Raw genomic sequence first — 24,638 nt, 5'->3', positions numbered from 1 at the left:
GGACCCCTAGCCTGGGAACCTCCATATGCCGCAGGAGCGGCCCAAGAAATGGCAAAAAGACCAAAAAGAAAAAAAAGTATCCATGAGCAAATGGAACACAGAAAGAACATATTCTTTCTCCTGATATCTTGAAAAGCATCTCAGCTGATGAGGGAATTGTAATTGGGGTGAAAGGACTCCAGAATTTTTAAGTAACAGTGGTACAGTTTCAGAGTGCCCTCACGCCCATTAAAAGCCCTGTGATGGAAAACGACGTTATTGCTTCTAGTTTATAAACGAGAAAATTCAGGTGGAGACACCATGTCAGGATTTCTGACTTATGTGACGGTTTGGGGCCCCTTCGTTCTATCATGTTGCCTCTGGAAAAAAAGGAAGAAATTACTGTTTTATTCATTTAACAGTCATGCTGTGATGATTAAATTGAGTGTTTCATATGATTGGGTTCCATGTAGTGATCAGTTTAATCACTTTGACTGATTGAGAAAAATACGGTTCCTGCTTCCCCTGTGAGGGAGCCTGACATGACACACACACGGAAAAGCATCACGGGACTGGAGTCAGACCAGGTGGATGGGTGGATGCAAAACCTGGCTCCTCCACCGTTAGCGTTCACCCAGCCCCGGAGCCTCCGCTTCCCACCTATGAAACTAGGAAGGTTCAACTGACATCACAGAGTGCTTATTACAACCCAGTGAAGTACACAGAAGCATGACCTCAAATCAAAGCTCTATAATGAAGGCGGCTGTGGTTGTTGCCCTGTGAATAATGCCGCCTCAAGAGCTCTTCACGCTTCCGCAGACGGAGTAAAAGTCTTCAGGGCCCCAAGGTTACCTGAAAGCAAGACAGGACGTTTTCGGGAGTTCCTGTCATGGCTCAGCGGAAACGAATCTGACTAGCATCCATGAGGACTCAGGTTCAACTCCTGGCCTCGCTCAGTGGGTTAAGGATCTGGCATTGCTGTGGCTGTGGTGTAGGCCAGTGGCTATAGCTCTCATTCGACCCCTAGCCTGGGAACCTCCATATGCCATGGGCACAGCCCTAAAAAGACAAAAAGAAAAAAAAAGAAAGAAAGAAAGAAAAAGATTGGACGTTCTCTTGACTCGGGCTTCCACGAAACACAGGGCCACTCTGTAGGCCAATGTTCACTCAAGGTCACACCCCGGAAAGAAAAAACCAAGCAGAGGATATGCACTGGCTCCATGGGCCAGTTCCGTGGGTCATCGTGAAAGAAGTGACTGCCGGGGGCAGAGGGCAGTCAGCTGAAAATGGAGGCAATCTGGGCTTCAGGCTTTGCTCCAAATGCCAGGCTCTGGAGGCCTGGTCGGCCTGCCTCATCTCCAGATACTGGGGAGGTCACCAAGGATGGGCTGACTGGAGGCCCTTGCTGCAGAGCTGAGAGGAAGCAATGCTATTTTCTTGACCAGGAAAACAGCTTCCTGACTGCTGGCGGTGTCCTTGTGACTCAGCTGGCCAAGCAGAGGAGCTGAACCCAGAGGGGCAGATGTACCAAGCTGCCCTCTGACCCTGAGGTCAGGGGCCATGGGTGCTGCGTCAACAGCTAGAGCACCCTGCACCCCATTCTCTCTGACTGCCAGCCTTGTGCTCACACATGGTTTGAGGCATGGGTCTGCTGCAGAGGCCAGAGGTGGGTGGCAAATGATAAATTCACACCACAGCTGTTGGCATTTAGGAAAAGATGGGAAGATTAAGTTCTCAGATAAGGGATTATGCCCACGAAGAAAATGACCACAAAATCATGCCCAAACTTTTCACATGCCCACTTCTCTTTGACCAACAGAACTGCAATCAAATGTCCACCAATTCCCTAACTTAGCACTTGTAAATATATTTGCTCCTTTTGGCAATCCTCAATCTACATAGGAGTTTCTTCTAAAATTAGCTTGAAAATCAACTGTTAGAACCCAAAGCAATTTCTTTTTTGCTTTTCTTTTTTGCCTTTTAGGGCCACACTAGCGGCACATGGATGTTCCCAGGCTAGGGGTCTAATCAGAGCTGCAGCTGCTGGCCTACAGCACAGCCTCAGCAACACAAGATCCGAGGCTCGTCTGCAACCTACACCACAGCTCATGGCAACCCCAGAGCCTTAACCCACTGAGCGAGGCCAGGGATCCAACCCACAACCTCATGGTTCCTCGTCAGATTCATTTCCGCTGCGCCATGACGGGAACTCCTCCAAAGCAATTTCTCCATGCTTTTCAGGAGGCAAGCCCAGCCCACAAGTGCTGGCTGTGCCCACACGCAGTGAGACTGCATTAACGAGTCTGCAGCAGTATTACCATGTTGGGGAGGAGGCCAGGGTTAGACAGGGTATTACAGGAGGGCCTTCAGCCTGCACACCTCCCTGCCCTTCAGGAAACTCCCTCCCCTCGTGCCATCAGAGGCCCTGGCTGAAGTCACCCAGGCCAGCTAACACTCCAAAGTGACTGAAGCCAAGTCACGTGTGAGCTACAGGGATTTGCAGGGAAGGATTCTGCGGTGCTACTACGGTTAGGATCCACCCTGCCCAGCTCCCAGGTCCAAAATGCACATTTTTTAAATGGGGGCACATCTGAAAGCAAATAAGCTGCCGACTGAAGGAACTTCAGATCCGGGTGGTGCTGAGAAAGTGTCTCCTGAGTCTGAGAAGCCACAGCGTCCACACTGAACGTTGCGTGTCGACATTCTGCCGTCTTCACTGACTCCGCTTTCTGCGTCTTTTCCTCCAGGTGTGATCCACAGTTTAAGCTTTCAAGGGAACCTGAAGGCAGGTGCCCCTGACATCAGGGTCCTCAGCCCTGGCCGCCCGTGGCATCTCCCAGAGGCGCTGACAACCCAGATCCTGGATCTGCGGGGCCAGATCTCAAGCCTTGCAGGGCTCTAAGCCCCTGGGGCCTCACAGCTGCGGCTCAGCTGGAACCACAGGGTCACAGACATGCTTGTGACTCTGGTGCTCACACTTCCCAGACTTGACATTGAAATGCTGAACCGTCACCTGGTTTTCCACTGGCCCCAAATGTCTGTGTCACAACCAGAGGCAGTGGCCACCTGAGGATGAAGCACTGAGCTTCCGTGGCTCCTGCCAGCCCTGCAGGGAGGGTCCCTGCACCCAGGGAAGTCAGGCCTGAGGCCTCGGGTGGGATCAGCAGCCGCCGGGTCCCCAGCGGAGCCCTTCCCGGAGGTGCCGCACTTCGCACTTCCCAGCACAAAGCCAGTGTGGAGGCAGAGGCTCGGCCAAGGGCAGCGCCGTGGCACCAGGGCTCACACGTGCTCCCAGCCTCAAGCACCAACCCATCCCGCCCTCAACTCCCAACACATGGAGCAAAGACCTCCGTTCCCACCTGGACCTTAGAAACACGCGACCCCCAGGAGGGACGGCAGGCTCCCTCCCACTCTCCCCCTGGAGCAGGTAAAAGCCACAGACGACCGTCACAGTCCCCACTGACCGCTGCCACATGTGGTCACATTCGGAATGGGGCTTCGAAGCCACTGGAACAGCAGGCTTCTTATTTAGAACACACAGCCTTACTGCACGTGCTAACACGCGCTGCTGTTAAATGTGTACTTTTTTTTCACATGAGTACGAAGGCCAAACAGCCCAGGTTTTTCAGAGTTGAGCCAGAGGCCACAGACCTCAGTCCGTCGGGGTCTCTGTGGCCTCCACTGAGGCTTGTGACACACTGAATGCGGGAACCTTTCAGCACGTTCATGTCACAGAAGGGAACTGACACCCCAGAGGGAAAAGCTTTTATCCAAAGACAGTCCTTCCTCCTTAAGTTCCATTTTCTAGTAAGTCCCCAAAGCGAAAGGTGTCACCCACACCCTCCCTGCTGGGGACAGAGCCAAGGTCAGAACTCCGCTCTCCACTCCTGGCAAGTACACTTTCACGGCGCCAGGCCTGCTCTCTACAGCAGCGCCAAGTCAGAGGGGGCCCACTACCTTCTGAAGAGCTGCCAGGATGGCTTCGACAAGTGGGAAGGTATGCACAAAATCAAAAATAAGCTTTAACCTACATTTAAAATGACTGAAAAATGTAGTCGTTTTATGTAAATCGCAATATGCACAAGTATGTTGAAGACCCCACATTTTAACTCCCAAAATCTTTTTTTTTTTTTTTTTTTTTAATGGCCACAGCATTCGGGCCAGGGATTGAATCGGAGCCACGGCTATGACCTCGGCCAGAGCTCTGGCTACACTGGATCCTTTAACCCACTGCACTGGGCCTGGGATCGAACTCACACTCCACAGTATAAGCTGCTGCAGTCGGATTCTTAACCACTACATCATAGCGGGAACTCCTCCAAACCATTTTTTAAAAAGATTTCCTGAACAGTCCATGGCTTCCCCCTGCCCAGGCTTAACCACCCTCAGTGCCCACAATCAGTGAGTTAGCCATCAGGTTAAGGAACAGAAAAGACACAGAGTTAAGGAAAAATTAAATGCATACCCACCATTTAATTGTATACTTGAGGTTTGGTTGACTGACTGTGCTATCGTCTAGGAAAATAGTCGAGCAGGAGCTGTATTTCCTTGCTATTTGTCCCGGAGGATGCTAAAAAACAGTGCCAACAAAACAAGGACAATTAAGCAGGGCTCCACATTCTTCCAAGGAGCATCATCCCCTTCACCCTGAGACGAGGTTACAGAGGGAAAGGGCCTTAGCAAGAAACGCCCGCGCTGCCAGCAAGACCAGAGCAAAACCCACTTTCTTCCTACAGTGAAATGTCACGTTCTTCCACGTGGAAGAGTCACCACCACCACTCCTGGTCCCAAACCTCCGTCACAACAGTAAACTCCCGCGAAAGAGCATCAAAGGGTGTGTGGCAGGGTCTGTAAAAGCCACTGTGAGAAGCAAAAATCCTGACTTTCAGGAGGTGAAGACATAAAGAAAAGAAAAAAAGCACTCCTTCTTTAAAGGCAAAATCCATCTAAAAGCACATCCCACCAGTGCTTATTAAACAAAAAATACATGAAACACATTTAAAAAAAAAAGTGACAGTAATGCTTTTTATGCTGCACATCTGTAACATTTTCGACGTATGTAAAAGAAAACACGTGAGCGAGTGCTTTACTTGATCAGACTTTGCCGAGAATGACGGAGGTTGTGGTCGGGGAGCAGAGACCACAGCTTCGACCATGAACTGCTCAGCGGGGGAGCAGAGACCAGCCCAGGGACCGAGAAGCCCAGTAAGGAGTTACCTCTAAGGATACACATTTCTATCTTTGAAATAATGTATATTTTGCAAGTTAAAAGTATAACTCAGTAGAATAATACAAGTTTAGAACTAGACTGAAGCAAGATCATCCGACTACATTATCAGACGTGGAGACCCAGGACTACCCACGACCTCTTAGGCTGCATGCTGAAGAGGATGCTGCTGACGAGTTGTGACGTCAGTCAGACAGGCAGCTACACACGTGTGCACACACACATAATCCCTGGGCGGGACAAAGGGGCGGGGACAGGAAGGCCACTGGTCCCTCTATAACTGTCTGTGAATCCGGCCCTCACCTTCTCCGATCCTCTGTGCATCACCTCGCCGGAGCTCCCTGCAGGTAGCATAGGTGATGGGGAACAGAGGGGCCGCCAGGCCGCATCCCCACCCCTCCACCACGCCCACCCGCCTGGAAGACGACCTGCCGTCCCCCAACCCTCTCCCAGTGCAGAGGACGGCTGGCTGCTTCCCGGCCGCCTTCCCGTCCAGCCTTCGGCTACCTTTCTGGCTACTTCCCTAAATAAGACGGCCTCCTCTCCCTCCACACTCTCCCGAGCACCGTCTCGTCCATTAATTCAACAGCCTTGTGCTCCCTGATGAGGCCCGAATCTCTCCTCTACCTGACCTCTCTCCTGAGCTCCCGCCACCGGCTGGACGACTCTACCTGGAGGGGCCCGTGAGGCTCAGAGCCAAAAATCCACAAAATGCTCCTGCGTCTTCTCTCGCCCTCTGCTTTCTCTGGTCTCCATGCATCAAGGGCCCATCATTCCACATCCTAAACATTTCTCCAAACTGTCTCTTCTCTCCCTCCCTCCCTCGAGCCGCTCTCGGGGCAGGAATGACCTCTGGGCGCCAGAGAAACCTTATTTTTCTCCCCCTGGTTTCCCTGCTGTGACCGCCATCCCTAAATGGCTCATCTACACCCACTGCTTCCGCTTTTCTTAAACAGCAGTAGCCTCTTTGTAGATTGTCTCAGCAATATGTACTAAGCAGGTGCTCCAGACACTAAGGAGACATTAAAGAAACAACATCCCTCACAATAAAGCAAATAAGAAAACAGACAGGTTTTCTAGACAAGGGCAAAGAGCAACAGCCGTACCAGAGTTCCACGACAAAGTTACAAACTCTACTGGGCACCCTGAAGTCAGGGTTCTCTCTGACTTCAGATACACAGGCGAAACCACCTCGTGGGTCTGACCATCTGGAACCCGGAGGAGGAGAGCCGGGAGGGGGGCTCGGGAGCCGGGCCCCTGGGCCCCAGCACGGGCTTCGCTGCTCGGCTGGCTGATTCTGTGTGCCTCCCTTTCCTCATCTGCAAACGGGAGTGAGTGAAAAACAGTAGCTCCCGAGCAGGGAGCTGTACGCACATCAAAGCAACCAGGACAGAGCCTGGCGCAGAGGTGGTCAAACACTTCGGCAGCCGTACTGGTTATTATTATCACCACTCTCCTGCCTTAACTCAGGACACCCGGGTGTCTCACAACCTGAAAAGCACAGCCGTCAGGGGCCTAACGGAAGCTGTGGGTGATCTCACTCAGATGCTCCTTCAGTTGGTGGGAAGAGCACACCCCAGCGCGGGCAGAGCGGAAACGCTACTTTGCAACGGGGTCTGTTCTGTTCGCAGAGCGGAGGGCCGTGCTGTCACCCTGTCCTCTGTCACCTGAGGCAGCAAGGATTTCTTTTAAAGAAAGAAGCACAAGCTTTCACTCTCTGGGTGGGGAGAGGAGAAGATGCAGAGAGGGCACAACGCACACTTGCCCTCAACCCGCGCCTGTGTCCCAGCGGGGCAGGTGCCAGGACCGAGTGCATTGCCAAGGGGGCGGCGAGAAGGAAGACAGGTGCACAGCCAGGTGCGGCCCTCCCTCCAGCCCCCTGGAACGGGGCTGCGGGGACCAGCGGAGGCAGCCGGCTGCTGTCTCCACTCTGGCCTGGCCCTTGCTGGCTCCTCTGCAGACACGCCAGCGAGTGGGGAAGCGTCCCGGTTCCCAGAAGGGAAGGGATCAGGAGTGAGTATTTACAAGGTGAATCCAAACCTCCATGCCCAGTATACACAGCTCTCAAAAAAAGGGGAGTGTGTGTGGCAATTTTCAACATGTTTTCCTCAAGACACAGCTTATAATTTCACAGATGATTGGCACTGACGCTTTAAAATGTGAGAGGGCCAGGGAGGGTCATGAATTGCTTTAAGGATCTAATAAAAACTGGAGTTCCCATTGTGGCGCAGCAGAAATGAATCTGACTAGAAACCATGAGGATGCCGGTTCGATCCCTGGCCTCACTAAGTAGGTGGATCTGGCGTTGCCGTGAGGTGTGGTGTAGGCCGGCAGCTACAGCTCCGATTAGACCCCTGGCCTGGGAACCTCCATACGCCACGGGTGTGGCCCTAAAAAAGACCAAAAAAAAGAATCTAATAAAAACTAGAGACCTTCTCTTGGACCCTGAGAACCCTATTAATGCACATACACAAGGACGGCCGCCTGCAAGGGCCTGGGCCCAGCTCTGATGTTCCTCTCAACTGCGTTTTCTCCAGATTTTCAGAGGACAGGAAAAAACAACATTATGGCTTTAAGTCTCTTTAGCACACAGCTTCAGCGCCAAGTACTTCAAGATCTATAAATATTTAAATGTAGAAAGTCTAGAAATCCTGAGAAGTCAAACACATCGCTTTTGTTTTCGATATGAGACATTACAGCATGCTTATCTGGTAAAACACCTACTTCATCATTCCACACCTCATGGAGATGGTTTTCTCTCCTAAAGAAAGGGGTATAGTTCAGAGGGCAAGGAGGTTGTGGCCGTAACTTGCCTGGTGGCCGGGCACCACAGTCCTGGGGGTGCAAGCTGGGGTGGGGGGGTGGGGGTGGAGGGAGGCCGGCTGCACCTGCTGCCAAGGAAGAAAGATCAACTATCTTTCTGCCTGGCCAGCAGGGTCAGGGGATGCTGCTCAGAATGGCCGAAAGACTAGAACCAGATTTTCTACAACTCCTTTTAAAATGAAAGTGCTGTCAAGCTTCTCCTTTCTTTGAGCCCTAAAAGAACAGGCGGATGCTATGGACCAGCAAGCGCGGAGGGGAACACAGGAGGGTGTGGGGGCAGACAGCCTCAAGGGGCACCGAGGCGCTCACCCAAATGGACTGAGAGGGAAAGAGCCACACGGGGCAGGGGAGGCGGGAAGGCTCAGACATCGAACAGAAGGGCTTGCGTGGACCCAGCGCTGTCCGCTGCAGGATCTCTGTCCACGCACGTCTTCCCAGGAGTGGCAGCAGGCTGGGGTTTCTGAACAAACACTGGGTAAAAGCCCAGCCGTGCCCATCTGGCCACAGAGCGAACAGAGCACAAGTGCACTGCAGCCTCTGTCACGTCCCTCCAAGTGCAGGACAAGATTCACGGCCCATTTCCCCATCACGCACCCGGGTATGGAAGCTCTTTGCACTGGACAGTCATTATCTAAAACACAGGCAAACAGTTCCACTTACGTGGTTAATGAAGAGACTCTTGCGTTTTTCTCTCACTGTGAAAACAAAAGATACAACAGAAACATTACTCGCCTGCATGCGAACCCCCTGCAGGTGGCTGAGGACAGGCCTCTGTGTCACGGTCCCATCCTTCCACCCACGCAGGTACCCAGCTGCTCAGTTACCATATAAGAAACTCGACCTGCACACATGCAGACCCGAGCCTGGCTAACAGGGCAACGTGTACACCCACTTACCATGGCACCCAGCAAAACCACCGCAGCCCTTGTTAACTGAGGGGTAACAGCTTTCCAGTAACCTGGTACACTAGTAATCTGTAAGTCTTGTAAAACTTGCACAAATCCATTAATTTAAGACAGCAAATAACAGGACTATTTATTTCTAACCCACGCAGACCCACAAAGGTCCATACTACTGGGGTGAAATAGGATAATGACAACACTCCTAACAGCATTAAAATACAGGACAGTGTAGGTCGGAAGCATTACGGGTCATGGAAGCCAACTACTCCCTGCACTGGTGCTGGGGGCGAGACCACCCACACTCACCACAAACGCCACTGCCCCTTCCAACGGCCGCTCTCACAGGGCAGTCTGCACACCCTGCACCCGGCCTTGAGTGTCCCAGATCTCAGCCTTTCTCGAGGACACAGGAGGGGACAGAGTACCTAGAGGAGCTTTTAAATAACCTAGTACCATTGAGTTTCGCATTTTCTTTCCTTAAGACTCACTTTTGAGAGCACAGACTAATCAATGGACGCAGGTACGCAGGAGGTCACCGACAGGACAGCAGCCAGGTCTCCTTCAAGAGATGACCTCCGGGGCCTACACAGCAGCGCACAAATCCGGCCCAGTGTCTGAGGAGGCCTTTTCCTGGCGGTCCCCAAAGGCTGACCGGATGGAGGAGCTGGGAGCTCTTTTCCCAAGTGTGCATTGTGTTCTCCAACTCGTAGGGACCGTTTCTCTTGTCCTCACAAGTCCCATCCCCTCTGCACGACTGAGGCTCCCCAGACCCGCCCGTGCACCGCTTCCTTGTACGGATCGTGCTTCATACACCTGCTTCGTAACAAGCCACAGGCCTGAGTATGACTGTATTTTCCACGCTAGGATTCCTCTGACTCCATCACTGAGACTAGGGGGTGGTCTTGAGGACCCCCAACACAGCTGCCGTGAACGGAAGGCAGGAGGGTGTGGGGAGGAGGCAGGTGCTTCCAGTGACTTGTAGCCCTCAGTTGCAGGGGCTCAGAAAGCATCCGAGATATCTGGGTGCCCTTACACCTAAGGATTCCTCTCCCCACAGCTGGCTGGAACGGGACTAAGATACCAAGTGGAGTGCTGGGCGGAGAGAAATAATAACACAAACCTAAATCTGTCTTTAAAATAAATTTGAAACAACTGAAGCCATTAATCGGATCTGAAATTCAGAGTGTGTTAGTCATTTTTATGTAACAGTATAAGCAATATGCCAACTCATTTCTGATATTGGCTTTAGTCATTTTGGAACCTGAATATTTTTGGTTGCTAATAACGTATCACTCAAAATCTCTGGAGTTCTCAGAGTTCCTAGATAATTGAGAGCACTAATAGTCATATTTTACTTTGTTGGGAAAACAGGCAATAAATTGATGTGGCTCATGAATCTCAATTTCCTGGGAGAAGAGTAACAGTTATCTCCTTTGTTCGCACTGATGATAGTTTGTTAAGAGGATTTTTAATGAGCTGTTGCATAGTCCGTGATGACTTAAATAGAAAATGTACTAGAAGCTTTAAAAATAAAACAGCAAAACAGCAAACAGCAAACCACCACCACTGGCATTAAAAGTCTTCTCCAGAAGACACGGGGAGCGAGGAGTCAGTGGCAGGGTTTGCAATCTGAAGGGTACAGAGAAGGTCACTCAGGTTGCCCCGGATGTCAACGCTCTCTACTCTTTTTTTTTTTTTTTTTTTTTTTTGCTATTCATAGCTACCAGCCTACGCCAGAGCCACAGCAACGCAGGATCCGAGCCGAGTCTGCAACCTACACCACAGCTCACGGCAACGCCGGATCCTTAACCCACTGAGCAAGGGCAAGGACCGAACCCGCAACCTCATGGTTCCTAGTCGGATTTGTTAACCACTGCGCCACGACGGGAACTCCAACGCTCTCTACTCTTAAGAACACTTTCCGAAAACCCCGGTGCCCGAAGACCGAGCGCGCGTTCGTGTGATTGCAACTTGGGCTGCCTCTTCTACAGACATGGGCAAGATGACCTCGGTCCCCTGTCACTTATGAAAGGCTTCCCAGGGCAGCTGTCCCCAACCTTCAGTAACCCAACGTCTCTCGTTGGAAATGAGGGGACAGGACAGGGTGTGTGGGCCGGCAGGTGCCTCCCTCCGCACTCAGCCCCTCAGAGGCAGGCCCACTGGTACCTGCATCGGCACGAGATGAGGTCCCTCTGACCACACACCATCAGCACGCCTGTGAGGAGGGTTAAGCTACTGCACAAAGAAAAACCACTGAGCTCAGTGATCACCTGGATGGGAGGAACAGGCAGGCCAGCCGAGCGGGAGGCCTGGGCCCAGGTCAAGAGTGGATGGCAGTTTTGATCACAAGGTCTGATGAAAAATGAAGGCTGGTTTTCCTACATCAGGCTTTGGACAATCAGAAGTCCAATACTGATGTGTGAGCGAATCCATCAGGTAGTTCTGCAGCGCAGCACGGAGGCCACGGCAGAGGTGCTCTGGGCCCTCGCCCTGCGGAGCTCACAGCTTGTAGGGAGCAGAGTCATGAACACTGGTGCCCAGGAGGCGGGTGTGTGCTGGGCGGGGGGCTTCCACCCGCCCCCCATTTACAAAGCCCCACCGGCGCCCCCCACCCCACACTGCAGAAGCTTCTCCCCAGACTCTGAACTGACCTGGGTCTGCACTTACTTCTAAACCCAGGCACAGAGGAGGAGGACAGTGTGCACATCCAGAGTGAGATCTACGCAAGGCAGATGACACAACAGTGAAAAGAGAGGAAAACCTGCACCGATGTCCAGGGCAGGTCAGTCGTAGAAAGGAAAAAATTCCAGGGGCAAGAAGGAGGCAGCGGCAGGTAAGTGCGTAAGGAAAAAACCACTCAGAGCTCAAGAATCCATCTAATAACTGCCGACCAATCTCAGGGGCCTGGTTTGCCCTGGAGAACATCGAGGCCAAAGGATCTCCTCCGAAGCACATCAACTTAAACACAGTGAATTCCTTCAAAAAACTTATTTCTGACTGTAAAAGAAACACATACTTACTGTACAAAAACTGGAAAATACAGAGTAGAAGAAGAAGAAAGTGCAAATACGAATTTAAATTTGCAAAATACAGAGAAACATAAACCAAAAAACCCATACCTTAATGACTCAGAGATAACCACTGTCAATACTGCAGTGTGTACCCTCAAGGCGAAGCTTCCCTCCATGAATGCTTCTGTGTGCTCTTGCAAATACATTTTCATAGAAACATGTGCAAATATATATCATGGGCCCGAACATAAACATGCCCACAGAGGTAGAGCCCATTTCTCTGGTGTGTGAGCACTTTCACTGGTTGTATAACAATTCTGTAATACATAAAGGTAGGAATCCTCTGTCATATGTATTACAATATTTCCCCCTTGAGATGCTTTAATTTGGGGGATGGATTTTGATATGAGTTTTCATTTTTAGACAATTTCTTCCATTGCTATTACAAGCATAAATGAATCACATCCATTTATGACTTATACTATATTGTCTAAATCACTGTCTCCAAAGGTTTATAATTATAGTCACTGCAGTTAACCTACAACTAGTTGCCCTCCAGCAATCTAGCATGGCACATGGTGGTTTGGGGAGAGGCACTAGGCTGTGTACACCTCTATAACGGCTGCTCCCCAATGCTGGCTGCTCCCGTTTCAGACGTGACCTCGTTGCAGTTTGCTTCCAAGGTGTACGGAGGCCACTCTTAATGGGATGAGAGGGTCGGTCTGTCTGTATCAAGGAAACATGGATGGAAAGATGGGTGGGGGCACAGCAGGGCCCAGAGACCACCCTCTGCAGTGTCCACTTCTCTCCCCAGCCAGACCCAGTGACGACCTAAGAAGATGGCAGAGAGCAGGTCAGAGAGGAGACCCCACCTTACTGGGCAGAGAAGAGCCCGCCCCGCGAGGATGGAGTGCAGGCACTGAGGACTCCTGCTGCTGCAGGGTCTGTGCTCAGAGCCCAACAGCTGCCACCCATCTTCCCAACAATCTCATCTCCCGGATGAGAGCCCAGGAGGGCACAGGGACCACACAGACGGGGTGGGGCTCAGCCTGCCGCCCCACAGGGGATTCTGGGGCTTTTAACCATCACTCTCTTCAGGAACTCTTGCCAAGGCGTTCATCGTCCCCAGTGGTGACTGACCCAGATGAAATCCTGCTGCCTCCCCAGATGTCACAGGGCAGCTGACCCAAAATATCAACGGCATGAGGCTGGTATAAACATAGGAAGCTGGGGAAAGAGGGAAAAGGTGGCTCCGGAAGGGGGGCTAACTTAGGACAGTTCCACGGTTAGAGTTTCTTGTGCCCACAGCCAGCAGAGGGCGCTGCCGAGCAGCAAGCGCAGCAGAGGAGGCGGGGCCGCAGGCCCCACTCGCGGCCAGGTGTAGCACACCTGAGCCTTTGCTCGGGGCTGCGCCCACTGAGCAACTTTCTGACGACAGACAAATCTGGAGGAAGCACAGGTCAGGAGAGAGGATACAGGAAGGGCAGACTGAGCAGAACTGACATTCTGGGTCTGTCTGACCGGCTGAGTGTGTTCTCCACAGGCAGCCTTATCCAGACGGGAGGCCCAAGAGATCAGACACTGGACCAGGTGAAGCTGCCGAGAAAAGTGGGGCACAAGGGCCACCAAAGGCCTCCGTTGTCCATTTAACTTAGGGGGCTGAGCACGGCCAAGAGACCCTGCACCCACCCCACCTCGTGCAGCTTAAGACATGGCAGCAGAGGTGAGAGAGCTGTCCGTGGGCAGGACCGGCGCCTCAGGTTCAGACCCGGGAAGCACCTGCAGTGTAGGGAAGGCCCAGTACATTCCCTGGCCCTACAAGACCTACACCCCTGTGCCCAAATAATGGATGCGTCCCTTTTTAAGGATGAAAGTAATGTCTCAGACCAAAAGAGAAAGCCTCTCATCGGGGAGAGTGCCACAGGGCCTTGGCCTGCCCCAGGCTGGACCATGCTCCCTGCCTCCACTCTCTCATGACCCCATTCATCCATCGGTCTTTTCAAGTTTCTTCTGCATGCTAGTCTCTGTGCTCGGCACAGTCCTTATCCTACAGCAAGATGGAATTTGGTGCGTCAATAGACCCACTGGTTCATTTACAAACCAAACAAACAAACAAACAAAAAATTCACCTTCACAATAGACAAATATGCAAATTGCATTGACTTTAGTGCCACTGGTGTTACAGTACATCTTTTTTCTATCTACCATTAAGAAAAAAATACCACTGGAGTTCCCGTCGTGGCACAGCAGAAATGAATCCGACTAGGAACCATGAGGATGCGGGTTTGACCCCTGGCCCCGCTCAGTGGGTTAAGGATCTGGCGTTGCTGTGAGCTGTGGTGTAGGCTGCAGACATGGTTTGGATCTGGCGTTGCTGTGGCTCTGGCGTAGGCCGGCATCTGTAGCTCTGATTGGACACCTAGCCTGGGAACTTTCATATGCCTCCGGTGCGACCGTCAAAAGACAAAAGACAAAAATACTGCTGATTGATAGTGACAAGCCACTGCCTGTCGATCTCAGAGATGTTCCAGTTGGGGAAACGTGTCGGTGGGAAGGCAGAAGGGTGGGGGATCGGGGAACACGTGTCCTCCGGGGCCGACATGGGCTGGCCTGGACGGGGAGCAGGGCACATAGACAGGGAGGGGGATGAGCCTTGCAGGACCGGAGCAGCTCAGAGCTGAGGTGGGAGGGGACCGCAGGGGAGAGGCCCCGGGAGAGGACAGGGCAGGAAGGCAGGAGGTGAACCCTGGGTACTAAGTTCTGTCTGGGCCACAATGAGTTCAGAGGAAGCAACAGATGTCCAGCAGCCTGCAGGATAGAGGGGTTGAGAACTCTGCAGAGCAAAATCCAGCTGCACGTTACAGAAGGCTTGGAAACTGGGAGGCATGGGATGCGGACCAAAAAGGTAAGGGGGTAAAGCACAGAACCCTCAAAAAGACCAAGGCATACACGGAGAAACTGACATGTCCGAGAGGCACCTTCAGGAAAGAGCCGTTCCCAAAGAGCCAATTCCCTGTAATCACTTCACCAAAGAATTGACTCATTACGGTCACTAGATTTACCTATTTTAAAAACCTACTTAATTATCCATAGAGCAACCCCTTAATTAATTGGACTGGTTTCCAGCAAACGAGCCTGTGTGAAGACAGGAAGCCAAAACAGGCGTTTCAAGGAGCCAGTGCCACATGAGAGCGGGAGCCACCAGAGGCCATGTCACGAAACAGAGGTGGCGGGAGGAAGAGCCCGGGGGGACAGCAAATGACGAGAGGAGGAGATGGTACAGGAGCTCCCCCGCAGCAGAACCGGAGACGGGGTCGGCTGTTTCTCCTTTTCTTGCTTTTAACCGGAACGACTCAAGCAGGTTTACACTGAACAGAAAGACTCAGCGTTTAAAGGAGAAATAAGCAAAAACCAGAGGATCAGAGTCCCTGGTGCTGAAGATCCGGACAGACGAGCGTGGAGCAGAGGGGAAGGTATGCGACCCTGAGGCCGGCCCGGAGCTCCTGTTAGGGCCGAGAATCCGACACCCCCTCCCCATGACAAGCAAGATATGCGTCATCCAGTTAGAGGCCCTAATGCAATTCCGTGCCAATCCAGCTAGAACATTTTCTGACAGATGTTGCCCTGTGCCCTGAATTCGCAGGGCGCAGGAACCAGGAACCAAATCTGCAAGTATGCCAAACATGTAACTTGTTTTCACAGCACTGTCATCAGGCGTAAAACAACTGCTTTTGGTTCTCACTCTTCATTGTCCCAAACCCTCTGCTGCTGCTCTCCTGCCCCGGCCATGTCCTACCCTCCCAACCACCTCCCACCGACCGGCCAAGGGAACGAAAAAAATGTCTTGTTTTGCTTTCACCCAATACATTCAAGTACTTGATGCCAGCGATAATTTATTCTTATCCTTGGAAAGACTTCTTTTTGTTTAATAAATGCGCCACATTCTTTCCAATCAAATCAGTTGCCTGCTTGATTAAAGCTCACCAATATTACACCAGCGTGACACCAGGTCAAAGTCGTTTCCTAACCATAAACTGGGTTATCAGTTCTTATTACATGAACTACTGTCTTAGATATGTTTATCTTCTGGTCCATTTACGAACTTCGCAAAATCAGAGCTTAGCAATTTGCTAAAAGAGGCAGGGCCAGAATCCTGCAAGGCTGCGGCACTGTAACAGAACACCTCGTCACCATCTAGCAAATGCCTCCTGCTGCTCTTTTCTCCTGGAATCCGACTGAGCAGTCTTCTAAGACTGCGTCACTGTTCAGTGTGTGTCTTCTCTCTCCTTTGCAGTCTCAGCCCAGGGGACAGTGGTACGAGCCAAGGGCTGAAGAGGGAAAAACCCGCAGGAGAAAGTCCACACACGTGGGACCACAAAGGCTGCGGAGAAACCCTGTTAGCAGAGGCCTGGCAGAAAGAAAACATCTACCCCTGGTGCACAGGTTCAACTCAGAGCTCAGATGACACAACGGAGAGGACGGTGCTTTTATTAAGGGTTCTATTTTGATTTCTTTTACATACTATCTAATACTTTTGATTTGAGAGAACTTATACAAATACCAACTCTTTAAAGGAAAATTTCTGACTCTCAGGTTAGAAACTACCTAGAACTAATCCAGCTCATTGGCAAAATAAGGACAGTTGCCTCAAACAGTAAATTCTATAACTTGCTACAAAATAAAGAAACCGCAAGGAGATCACTGTCAATAATACCTTCCGGGGTCAGTGAGGGGATTCTGTTTTTCTCCTGAGAATCACATCTGGTGGAAAGTCAAGACTGAGGCTACTATCAACATAAGGAAGGGAGAGGGTGGGGGGAGCGAGGGAGACAGACAGACAGACAGACAGACAAATACATTAGCTACCCACCATCCGTCTGCGATTTACTGAGGAATATTGTGCTGGCCCGAGGATGGTCTGAAGGATTGAATTCCATGTTCAAATCTTTAAAAAAAGAAGGAAAAAGAAAATACATGAATATCCATCTAGTAACTAAAGGGAGTCAAGATTTTCAATTTTTTCAACCTTCAATTGCCAATACATTCAAGGATCCTGGAAAAATCCAATAGTTATTATGTTAGTAGATTGTTCTAGATTCAACTGAGAACACTGCTATTTAGAAACTTGAGAAAGTCATACATTAAAAAAAAAAAAAAAAAAAGTCATACACTCGGCTGGAGATCCATTAGCTGAAAACTCCATTTTCTTTTTGCAAGTCTGCTCTGCACCCAAGAAACTACACAACAGCAGGACAAAGTTCTAACAGGTAATTAAGGAGAGTTATGTGCTACAACTGACTCATCTAAATCTACAGATATGTGAGCGGTATTTGCTTGTTAAAGGTGATTAAAATAAGATATCTCAGCCAAATCGGCATCCACACACTCTGCTTAATGACGACTGTTCTTTTCTGAAAAGGCAAAAATTAATCCTTTAGAACAAAGACTCAAATTGGCCATCTGTGGGCATAATCTGGACCATGGATGTGATCTGTCTGATCCACACAGTCTTTCCTTTTGTAAAAGTTTAAGCTAATATATAACGATTTTCACATTTCAAACACTTATCACAAAGCGCAAAATCTCTATCTCCAGCTTCTCTTGAGAAATCAGATTATATGGTAACACCAGGCTCCACCCCAAGGGTCACAACTTGTGGGACCTAAGACCCCATGCCCAGTCCTCACCTCTGCTCCCTATCCTGACACTCCTGGGGGCACCTCCTCAGGACCCACCCCTTCCTCCCCCACTGGCATGTGGCTTTGTGATCCTGCCTTAGAACAGCCTCCAAGGGCTACAGGCTCTAAACAATCAGAACCACCGTAGAAGAGTTTTTCTAATTAAAAAAAAAAATTCCATTGGAAAGAATGGTTAAACAAAACAAAATAATTAAATTAGAAGAAGGAAGATATAAGCTCAAAATTAATAGTCAGAATGACCTTCAAATCAGCTTCCAGCATCAGAATGACGTATTTTGCGTTCCAGTATCTCGAAAAAGTTGCAAAGACATCTAATCAACACCAATAAAAACAGATGGTATCTATCCTTGGTTTGTTTTTTCCTTCTTTTTTTTCCGGGGCTGGGGGGGGGGTGGGAATGCAGAAATTCCCGGGCTATGGATCAAACCCACGCCACATCAGTGACTAGAGCACACCAGTGACAATGCCAGATCCTTAACCCACTGAGCCACTAGGGAACTCCTCTATCCTGGTTTAACCCGGTCAAAGACAAAAGGAAAGAAAACACAAGATGGTCACATGTTCCCTGGAGGCAACACTTGAGGGCTGTCGCAGACTCAGAGGCCTCACCTCTTCCTACAGCCTGGATGATGGTGGCTCAACGGCTCACTGGAAGACAGCTGCTGACCTCTTGGGGGTGGGATGAAAGAAACATCTACTGAACCTTAAATGCTAGTTCAACTATCTGGTCCTTCTTCTGTTACAAGCATTAAAGTTAGAGGTAGTGGTTGAAGGCATTAAGGGAGTTTGATGGAAGCAGAAAGAGAGAAAAAAGAAATACTTAATGGTTCAAACTTGCTTCCACTTGAACCAGCTAAAGTCAGGCCAGAAGTTTCTGGTGAAAAAGAGCAGGGTTTCCTGCTCAACTAGGATCTTGCTATTCAAAGGTTAAATCTCTGCTGTCTGTGGTCAGCTCCACACATCCTTACTTTTGTTCCCCTAACACCCCCGACTCGTCTTCTTTCAGACCCGCTTTATTATTCAAATCATCAGTAGGGGTTTGCAGAACAACATAAGCAAAAAGTGTCAAGTTTTTCTGCTTGGAGCCAAGAGTGGAACCAAAATAACCCAAGGCTGCCGTTCCTCGTTCCTCGGGGCACTGTGATCCCGCTGTGAAGAGTGCCCGCTACCCACCCACGCAGCAGCCCCGGTACCGGAGATTAGGACCCTGCGCCCCCAAACTGCTCAGAAGGGACCGTCACAGATCCGGAGGGGCTTCTTCTGTGAGAGCAAATGCCAGCACATGCGATGCCCCCCTCAAAAACCACGTGGAGAATACTTCATTCGCAGGGAAACAGACACACCATGTCATGAGGTGAAGGAAGCAGTGAGATGGCATTTTGGGGGAAAGTACAGGTAGGCACAGAAGGTACAAAAAAAGAACAGACACCAATATTAGGTTACCTTTGAATAATGCAACTGAGCAATGTTTTGTTTTGCTTCCCTGTGTCTCCTAAATTCTCTGCCTTGTGCATACTGTTGTTAGTTTGCTTTTTAAACTTCTGAAATGATTTGAGCCTTTATTTTATTACCCTCTGGGTAGCTGGACTCTTTCTTCAGCACAGGCTGGTGTTCCCAGGAGGGGGCCGGAGCTCTCCCAGAAGTCAGGAGACTGGCACGCAGCCACCACAATGAATGTCCCCACCCTCGTCCTGCCACTGGGCCCTGCCTGGTATAAAGGGGGCCGCAGGGCAGAGGGGAGGATAACGGCTCCTCTCCATGGGGACTGAGCTCAGGGCTCCCTGTACCAAGCGGGCTCCTTTCCAGCCAGGTCACAGGGCATGGCCTGATCAGAACACTCACTTACGCCCAGGTGGTTTCCTGCATGGGTGACAGGCCAGGTGTCATTTCTACCCATTCAGTGACACAGAGCAAGTCACGAAGCGCGCAGAGGAGGCTTCAGGATCAGGGCTGAGGCAAGCAGGGCCAAGAGCCAAGAGTGTAGCGGGTGGTAAGAGGGCCAGAGGCCAGAGCTCCCCCACATCCCTGCGAGGCCAGACTCTGCCTTGGGTTCCAAGTGCCCCCAAAAGACTGGCGCCTGAGACAGGAAGGAGGCTGATGCAGAGGAAATTCCAGAAGCCCCCAAAGCTGGCTCCCAAGTTCTCCCTGGGAGAACTAAGTTTTAGAATTTAGATCCTGGATGAGATAACCAGAAGTTTCCCACAGAGAAAAATAAAGACTTGTTTCTGGACACAAGGCAACACGGTGCTGCTGAGAAAAAGATCCTCAGCTCGAGGCAACGTGAAAGCACATCAGAATGGTCACACCTGGGGGGCGACGTCTCATGAGCCGCCAGGACATTACTTCGAAAGGATTTCCCGCACGCTGGTGTGCATTTCCTAAGCAGAGCCGCATTCCACAGCGCCAGCTGCGCAGAACACTCCAGGCCGGCGGCGGGTCGGTGCGGGGGGGGGGGGGGGGGGGGGGGGGTGCTGGGAGGCGACCGCCCTGGGGACAGGCCTGAGGACAGAGTGACCTGAGCCCCTTCCCGGAAGGCCGGCTTAGCTCAAGGCACAGAACAAAGGGTCAGGGAGCCGCCAGGCGCTGCCAAAGGTCCGCAGGGCAGCCCCAGATCAGGAAAAGGAAATTTAACCACAGCGTGCACCTCGGCCAGGGACTGCCAACTGCGCGGGCGGTGGCGGCACAAGAAATGGGAAAAGACAGCATTCGGACAGCCAGGCAAACTTACACCCTCCAGTCAAGACGGGAGGGACCCCCCACCCCCGCCCAAGGCGTCCGCACTGGCTCGGGGAAGTCTCTGAACTGCAAGAATTAAAAAGAAGAAATGCTCGGACCATTAAGCTTAAAATTAAGAGATTATAGGCTAAATAAACTTCCTTGCTAAAGACAGCTAAGCGCCCAGCTACAGTCAGTTCTAACGGAGAGTGCACCGCCTGTTCAAAGTTACCACATAATCCTCCCAGGCCACCCCACGGCGAGCACCCCCCAGCCCCTCCCGGACTCCCCGGGGCCCAGCTCCCACCTGCCCCATCACTCCCCACCAAGTGCCCACCCACCTAGAATTAACACCTGATAAAATATAAATATTTACTGGGCTGGGTGCCATTTCCCTGTCTTTTTTTTTTCTTTTTATGGCCACCCCTGCAGCATACGGAAGTTCCCGGTCCAGGGGTCGGACTGGAGCTGCAGCTGCAGCCTACAGCACAGCCACAGTTCACAGCAATGCCGGATCCTTAACCCACTGAGCCACAACAGGAACTCCCATTTAGGTGTCATTTGACCCTTCCTGAAGAGTGAGGCCCCATCCCCAAAAAAGCCCACAGGGGTGAGCGGGCTGGTGATACACGGGGGGGACCAACAGCTGGGCAGGGAAGGTCAGAGCCCTTCAGCGCATGGGAACTTACAATTTAGTCCCCGTTAGAGCACAGGACCCGCTATGAACAAGGAGGAAAGGAGTGGCTGACCAAATCCTGTGAGAGGGATCAGGGCACTTCAAACCAAACAGCTGACACGAGGCACTCAACTCTTTGAGAGTCCAAACTTTACAGTGTTTTGTTATGTTTTTTTCCTGGCAAGAGTCTTCAGTCGAATTTGGTTAAATGGAACTGTACACCGGGTTCGGGAAGACTCCTCTGGGCTGGGGCCCGTGTCTGCGTCTTTGCCCTTCCTGGTCTCCACACGAGCTACTTCACGGGCGTCAGAAGGCCCTCCTGAGTTTCAAAGGCCTACAGTCAGTTAACGGTGAGACAAAAAAAACACGTAATCAGATGACTTCATAATGGCTCTGATGTTCTCTCGATGACAGAGACGCCCTCCCGGTTCCACTGAGGTGGGGCGGGCGAGCGAGCGATCTCCGAGGTGCCCTGATATGGTCCAACCGGCCTTACTTTTCACTCAGTCGGCAAACCAGCTTCGGCCGCGTTCTGAAGACAGAGATCTGAACAAAAGAGACCAAGTCCCTCCTTTACACGCGCATCCTCCTGTGCTGGAGGTGGAAGCAGCAGTAATGGAAACGGTAGGAGCAGAAGAGCCTCAAGAGTACGCTACACAGTCTATGACCCACGCGTGGAAGCTGAACGCTGACCACCCTCGAGTTCCAGGAATCATTCGTTCCCCAAAGAGAAGCTCAAGCGGTAGAGGAAAAATAACACATTTTTATAGGTGAAAAACCTAGATGTGAATTCATCTCTGCTCGTTTTATGGCCTCGGGCAAATGGCTACCCAATTCTAGGTTCATTGCCTCGGCTACACAGCAGGCGTGTACCACCTCACCAGAACGTGTGCTATGAAAACAGATTTATGTACATAAAGCAACAAGCAGGGCTCCCACCACAAAACAGGAGCCCCATAAACAAAGCTATTAAAATTTTAGGGTACTGCAACACCCCGGTATCCACGGCACCCGGCTCCGTGCTGGAGACATAAAACTCTCAGAACCCATACATCAAACCTGGAGACAGTTGAGATGTGTTAAACCCCAGTTTCCCAGTCTCCGCTCTCTACGGAGTCCTGGCTGGAAACTCATGGTCGCAATTGCACTGTTCCCTGCAGGTGACAGATGTCCTCCTGCCTCTTCCAATGACAAGACCATCCATCACGACAAGCTAAGCTAGCCTCCGAGGCGTGCGGGGCGGGGGTGGGGGGGGTCCTTCAAAGAGAAAAGGCAGTCTTAGGAAAAGCGATGACTTCAACCCAATGCTTAGGAAGCTGTTTTGAATCACTGCTTCTTTATGATGATGAGACTTACTAAGATACATGTCAAATTAAAATAGAGCGTTCATGCTAAGAGCACTCGGTCCCGCTGCTTTCAGTCCAGGCGTCAGCTGAGTACAGGCGGGGACAGGACCCCTTTACTCAAAACTGAACATAAATCAAACGGCATGCTCCACACCTGCGGGGTCTGCACCCAGAGGTTCACCCAATCTTCGGTCAAAAGTATTTGGGAAAAAAAATTCCAGAAAGTTCCAAGGAGCAAAACTTGAATTTGCCACACACAGGTAAGTACTTACATAACATTTTTATCGGGTATCCTAAATCATTTAGAGATGATTTAAAGCACACAGGAAGATGTGGCAGGTTATGAGCAAACACTACAGAATTTTACAGAAGGGACTCGAGCGTCCATGGATTGTGAAACCAATTCTCAGCAGATACCAAGGGATGACTGTGTTCCACCCCACAAAACCTAATATCCTTCTGTCCTTTCCACAAATGTCACGACACTGTTCATCTCAACTTTTAAACTGGCGCCAATGCTATGAAAGATCCATGTGATGAAATGTGCCTAAGACTGGCGCAGTGGGCTAAAGGATCCAGCGTGGCTGCAGCCGTGGTGGAGGTCACAGCTGCGGCTCAGATTCGATCCCTGGCCCAAGAACTTCCATATGCCATGGGTGCAGCCATTAAATAAATAAACTAATTAATTTAATGAAATGCCTAAGATCAGTGGGAGCTATTATCCATCACTGCTGGCCCGGAAAACTAGTGAAAAGGAAAAAAGAACAGTGCAGCGAGGCGACTGTGCTGGTTGTAAGCTGGAGAGCAGAGGAAACGTGGAAGACAGTTCCCCAATAAAGAAACTTCCCACCTCCCACCTCCACTCTCCACACTGCCCTGCCCCAGGCTGATCATTGTTCTAACAAATCATCCAAAAGATGAGCTGCTTGCTCCTGTCAGCGTAGACAACATCAGTGAGCAGAGCCCCAAAGGTTCGAGGATCCTGTGATCCTTGATAGCAGAACTCCACGGCAGGCAGTCAACTTAGATTTGAAGGCCAACTGGGGTTAGCTAACAACCCCAAACTTAATCTTAGATGATTCCATCTGGTCTGTTTCCTACCTGTAGACAAATATTTGACGTGGTCATAATCTCTAACTTGGAACTTCAATTTTAGGTTGTCAGACTGCTAAGTGTGACTAGGAGCTGCAAGGCAATGATGATAAATCGAGAAATAAAACCTGTTCATTTCGTGGCAACACCGGATCCTTTAACCCACTGTGCTGGGCCACGAATCGAACCTGTACCTTCATAGTGACCCGAGCTGAGCTGCTGCAGTCGGATTCTTACCCACTGCTCCACAGCAGGAACTCTAAGCCTGTTAATTTGAAATCAGATTGGTTTACTTTTATTCTTTAGTTACTGCTGACCCACTGCCTGAGAATGAGTGATTATCTCCATTCATTCGTGCCAATGAGACCAAAATCCAGGGCTTGGCCTCACTGCTCTGCTCCAGGCAGCTGCCAACAGGCAGGCCCCGATTGCAGCAGCCGCCATCAGCACCCCTATTTTTTAACAACCTCTGTTGCTGTTGCTGTGGCAGCAAACTGCTGTTTCTGCAATTCTGGTTAATTCCAAAGCCATCTTTTCTACCCCTGCTGACTTCAAGTTTATTCTTCACAATTACGCTCACACACTCAGATTTGGTGATTTTCTATTTTCACTTTCCATTTTGATCCGTGTGTGCTCATCCACGGGTGCACACCTCTGTGCAGCCGAGTCTGGGCCAGGACATGCATGTCTCCGTGTGTGTCTCCTACACACCTGACCCCATTCACGTGGTCTCTGTCCGTCTCTCCATCTTCCTCCTTCCAACCTGGCTCTCAGTCTCCCTCCCTCCCTCTCTCTCCCTATAAGTTTCCTCTTTCCCACCCCTGCCCTCTCTCTCCAGTCTCTCCAAGATCTCTTTCAAATATCCTGTTACGATGAGCCAAAGGACAGAAAGATCTGAGCACTAAGACTAAAGACAGAGTGTTCCCCCAATACAGCCGACTAGGTAACCTAAAAGCTCTCACACGACAAGCACTTGGAAATGTGAGATAAAACACAAGACCTCCGGAGTTCCCATCATGGCTCAGCAGAAATGAATCCGACTAGTATTCTTGAGGACGCGGGTTCGATCCCTGGCCCCACTCAGTGGGTTAAGGATCTGGTGTTGCCATGAGCTGTGGTGTAGGTCGCAGACACAGCTCGGATCCCGCATTGCTACAAGCTCCAATTG

General features: G+C 50.8%; 1 protein-coding gene across 1 annotated transcript in view; it reads right to left on the bottom strand.

Moving 5' to 3' along the window:
- The window catches only part of CCNY (cyclin Y), a 124,947-nt gene that overhangs the window by 17,640 nt on the left and 82,669 nt on the right, over positions 1-24,638 (bottom strand). Inside the window, exons 2-4 of the mRNA XM_047755128.1 lie at positions 16,813-16,887; positions 8,690-8,724; positions 4,449-4,549 (exon numbers count right to left, since the gene is read on the bottom strand). Coding sequence (XP_047611084.1) covers positions 4,449-4,549; positions 8,690-8,724; positions 16,813-16,887 — 211 coding nt within the window. The remainder of the gene's footprint in view (positions 1-4,448; positions 4,550-8,689; positions 8,725-16,812; positions 16,888-24,638) is intronic.

This window comes from Phacochoerus africanus, chromosome 12, assembly GCF_016906955.1.
Source record: "Phacochoerus africanus isolate WHEZ1 chromosome 12, ROS_Pafr_v1, whole genome shotgun sequence".
Classification (NCBI taxonomy): Eukaryota; Metazoa; Chordata; class Mammalia; order Artiodactyla; family Suidae; genus Phacochoerus; species Phacochoerus africanus.
This window is presented reverse-complemented; position numbering and strand designations above follow the sequence as displayed.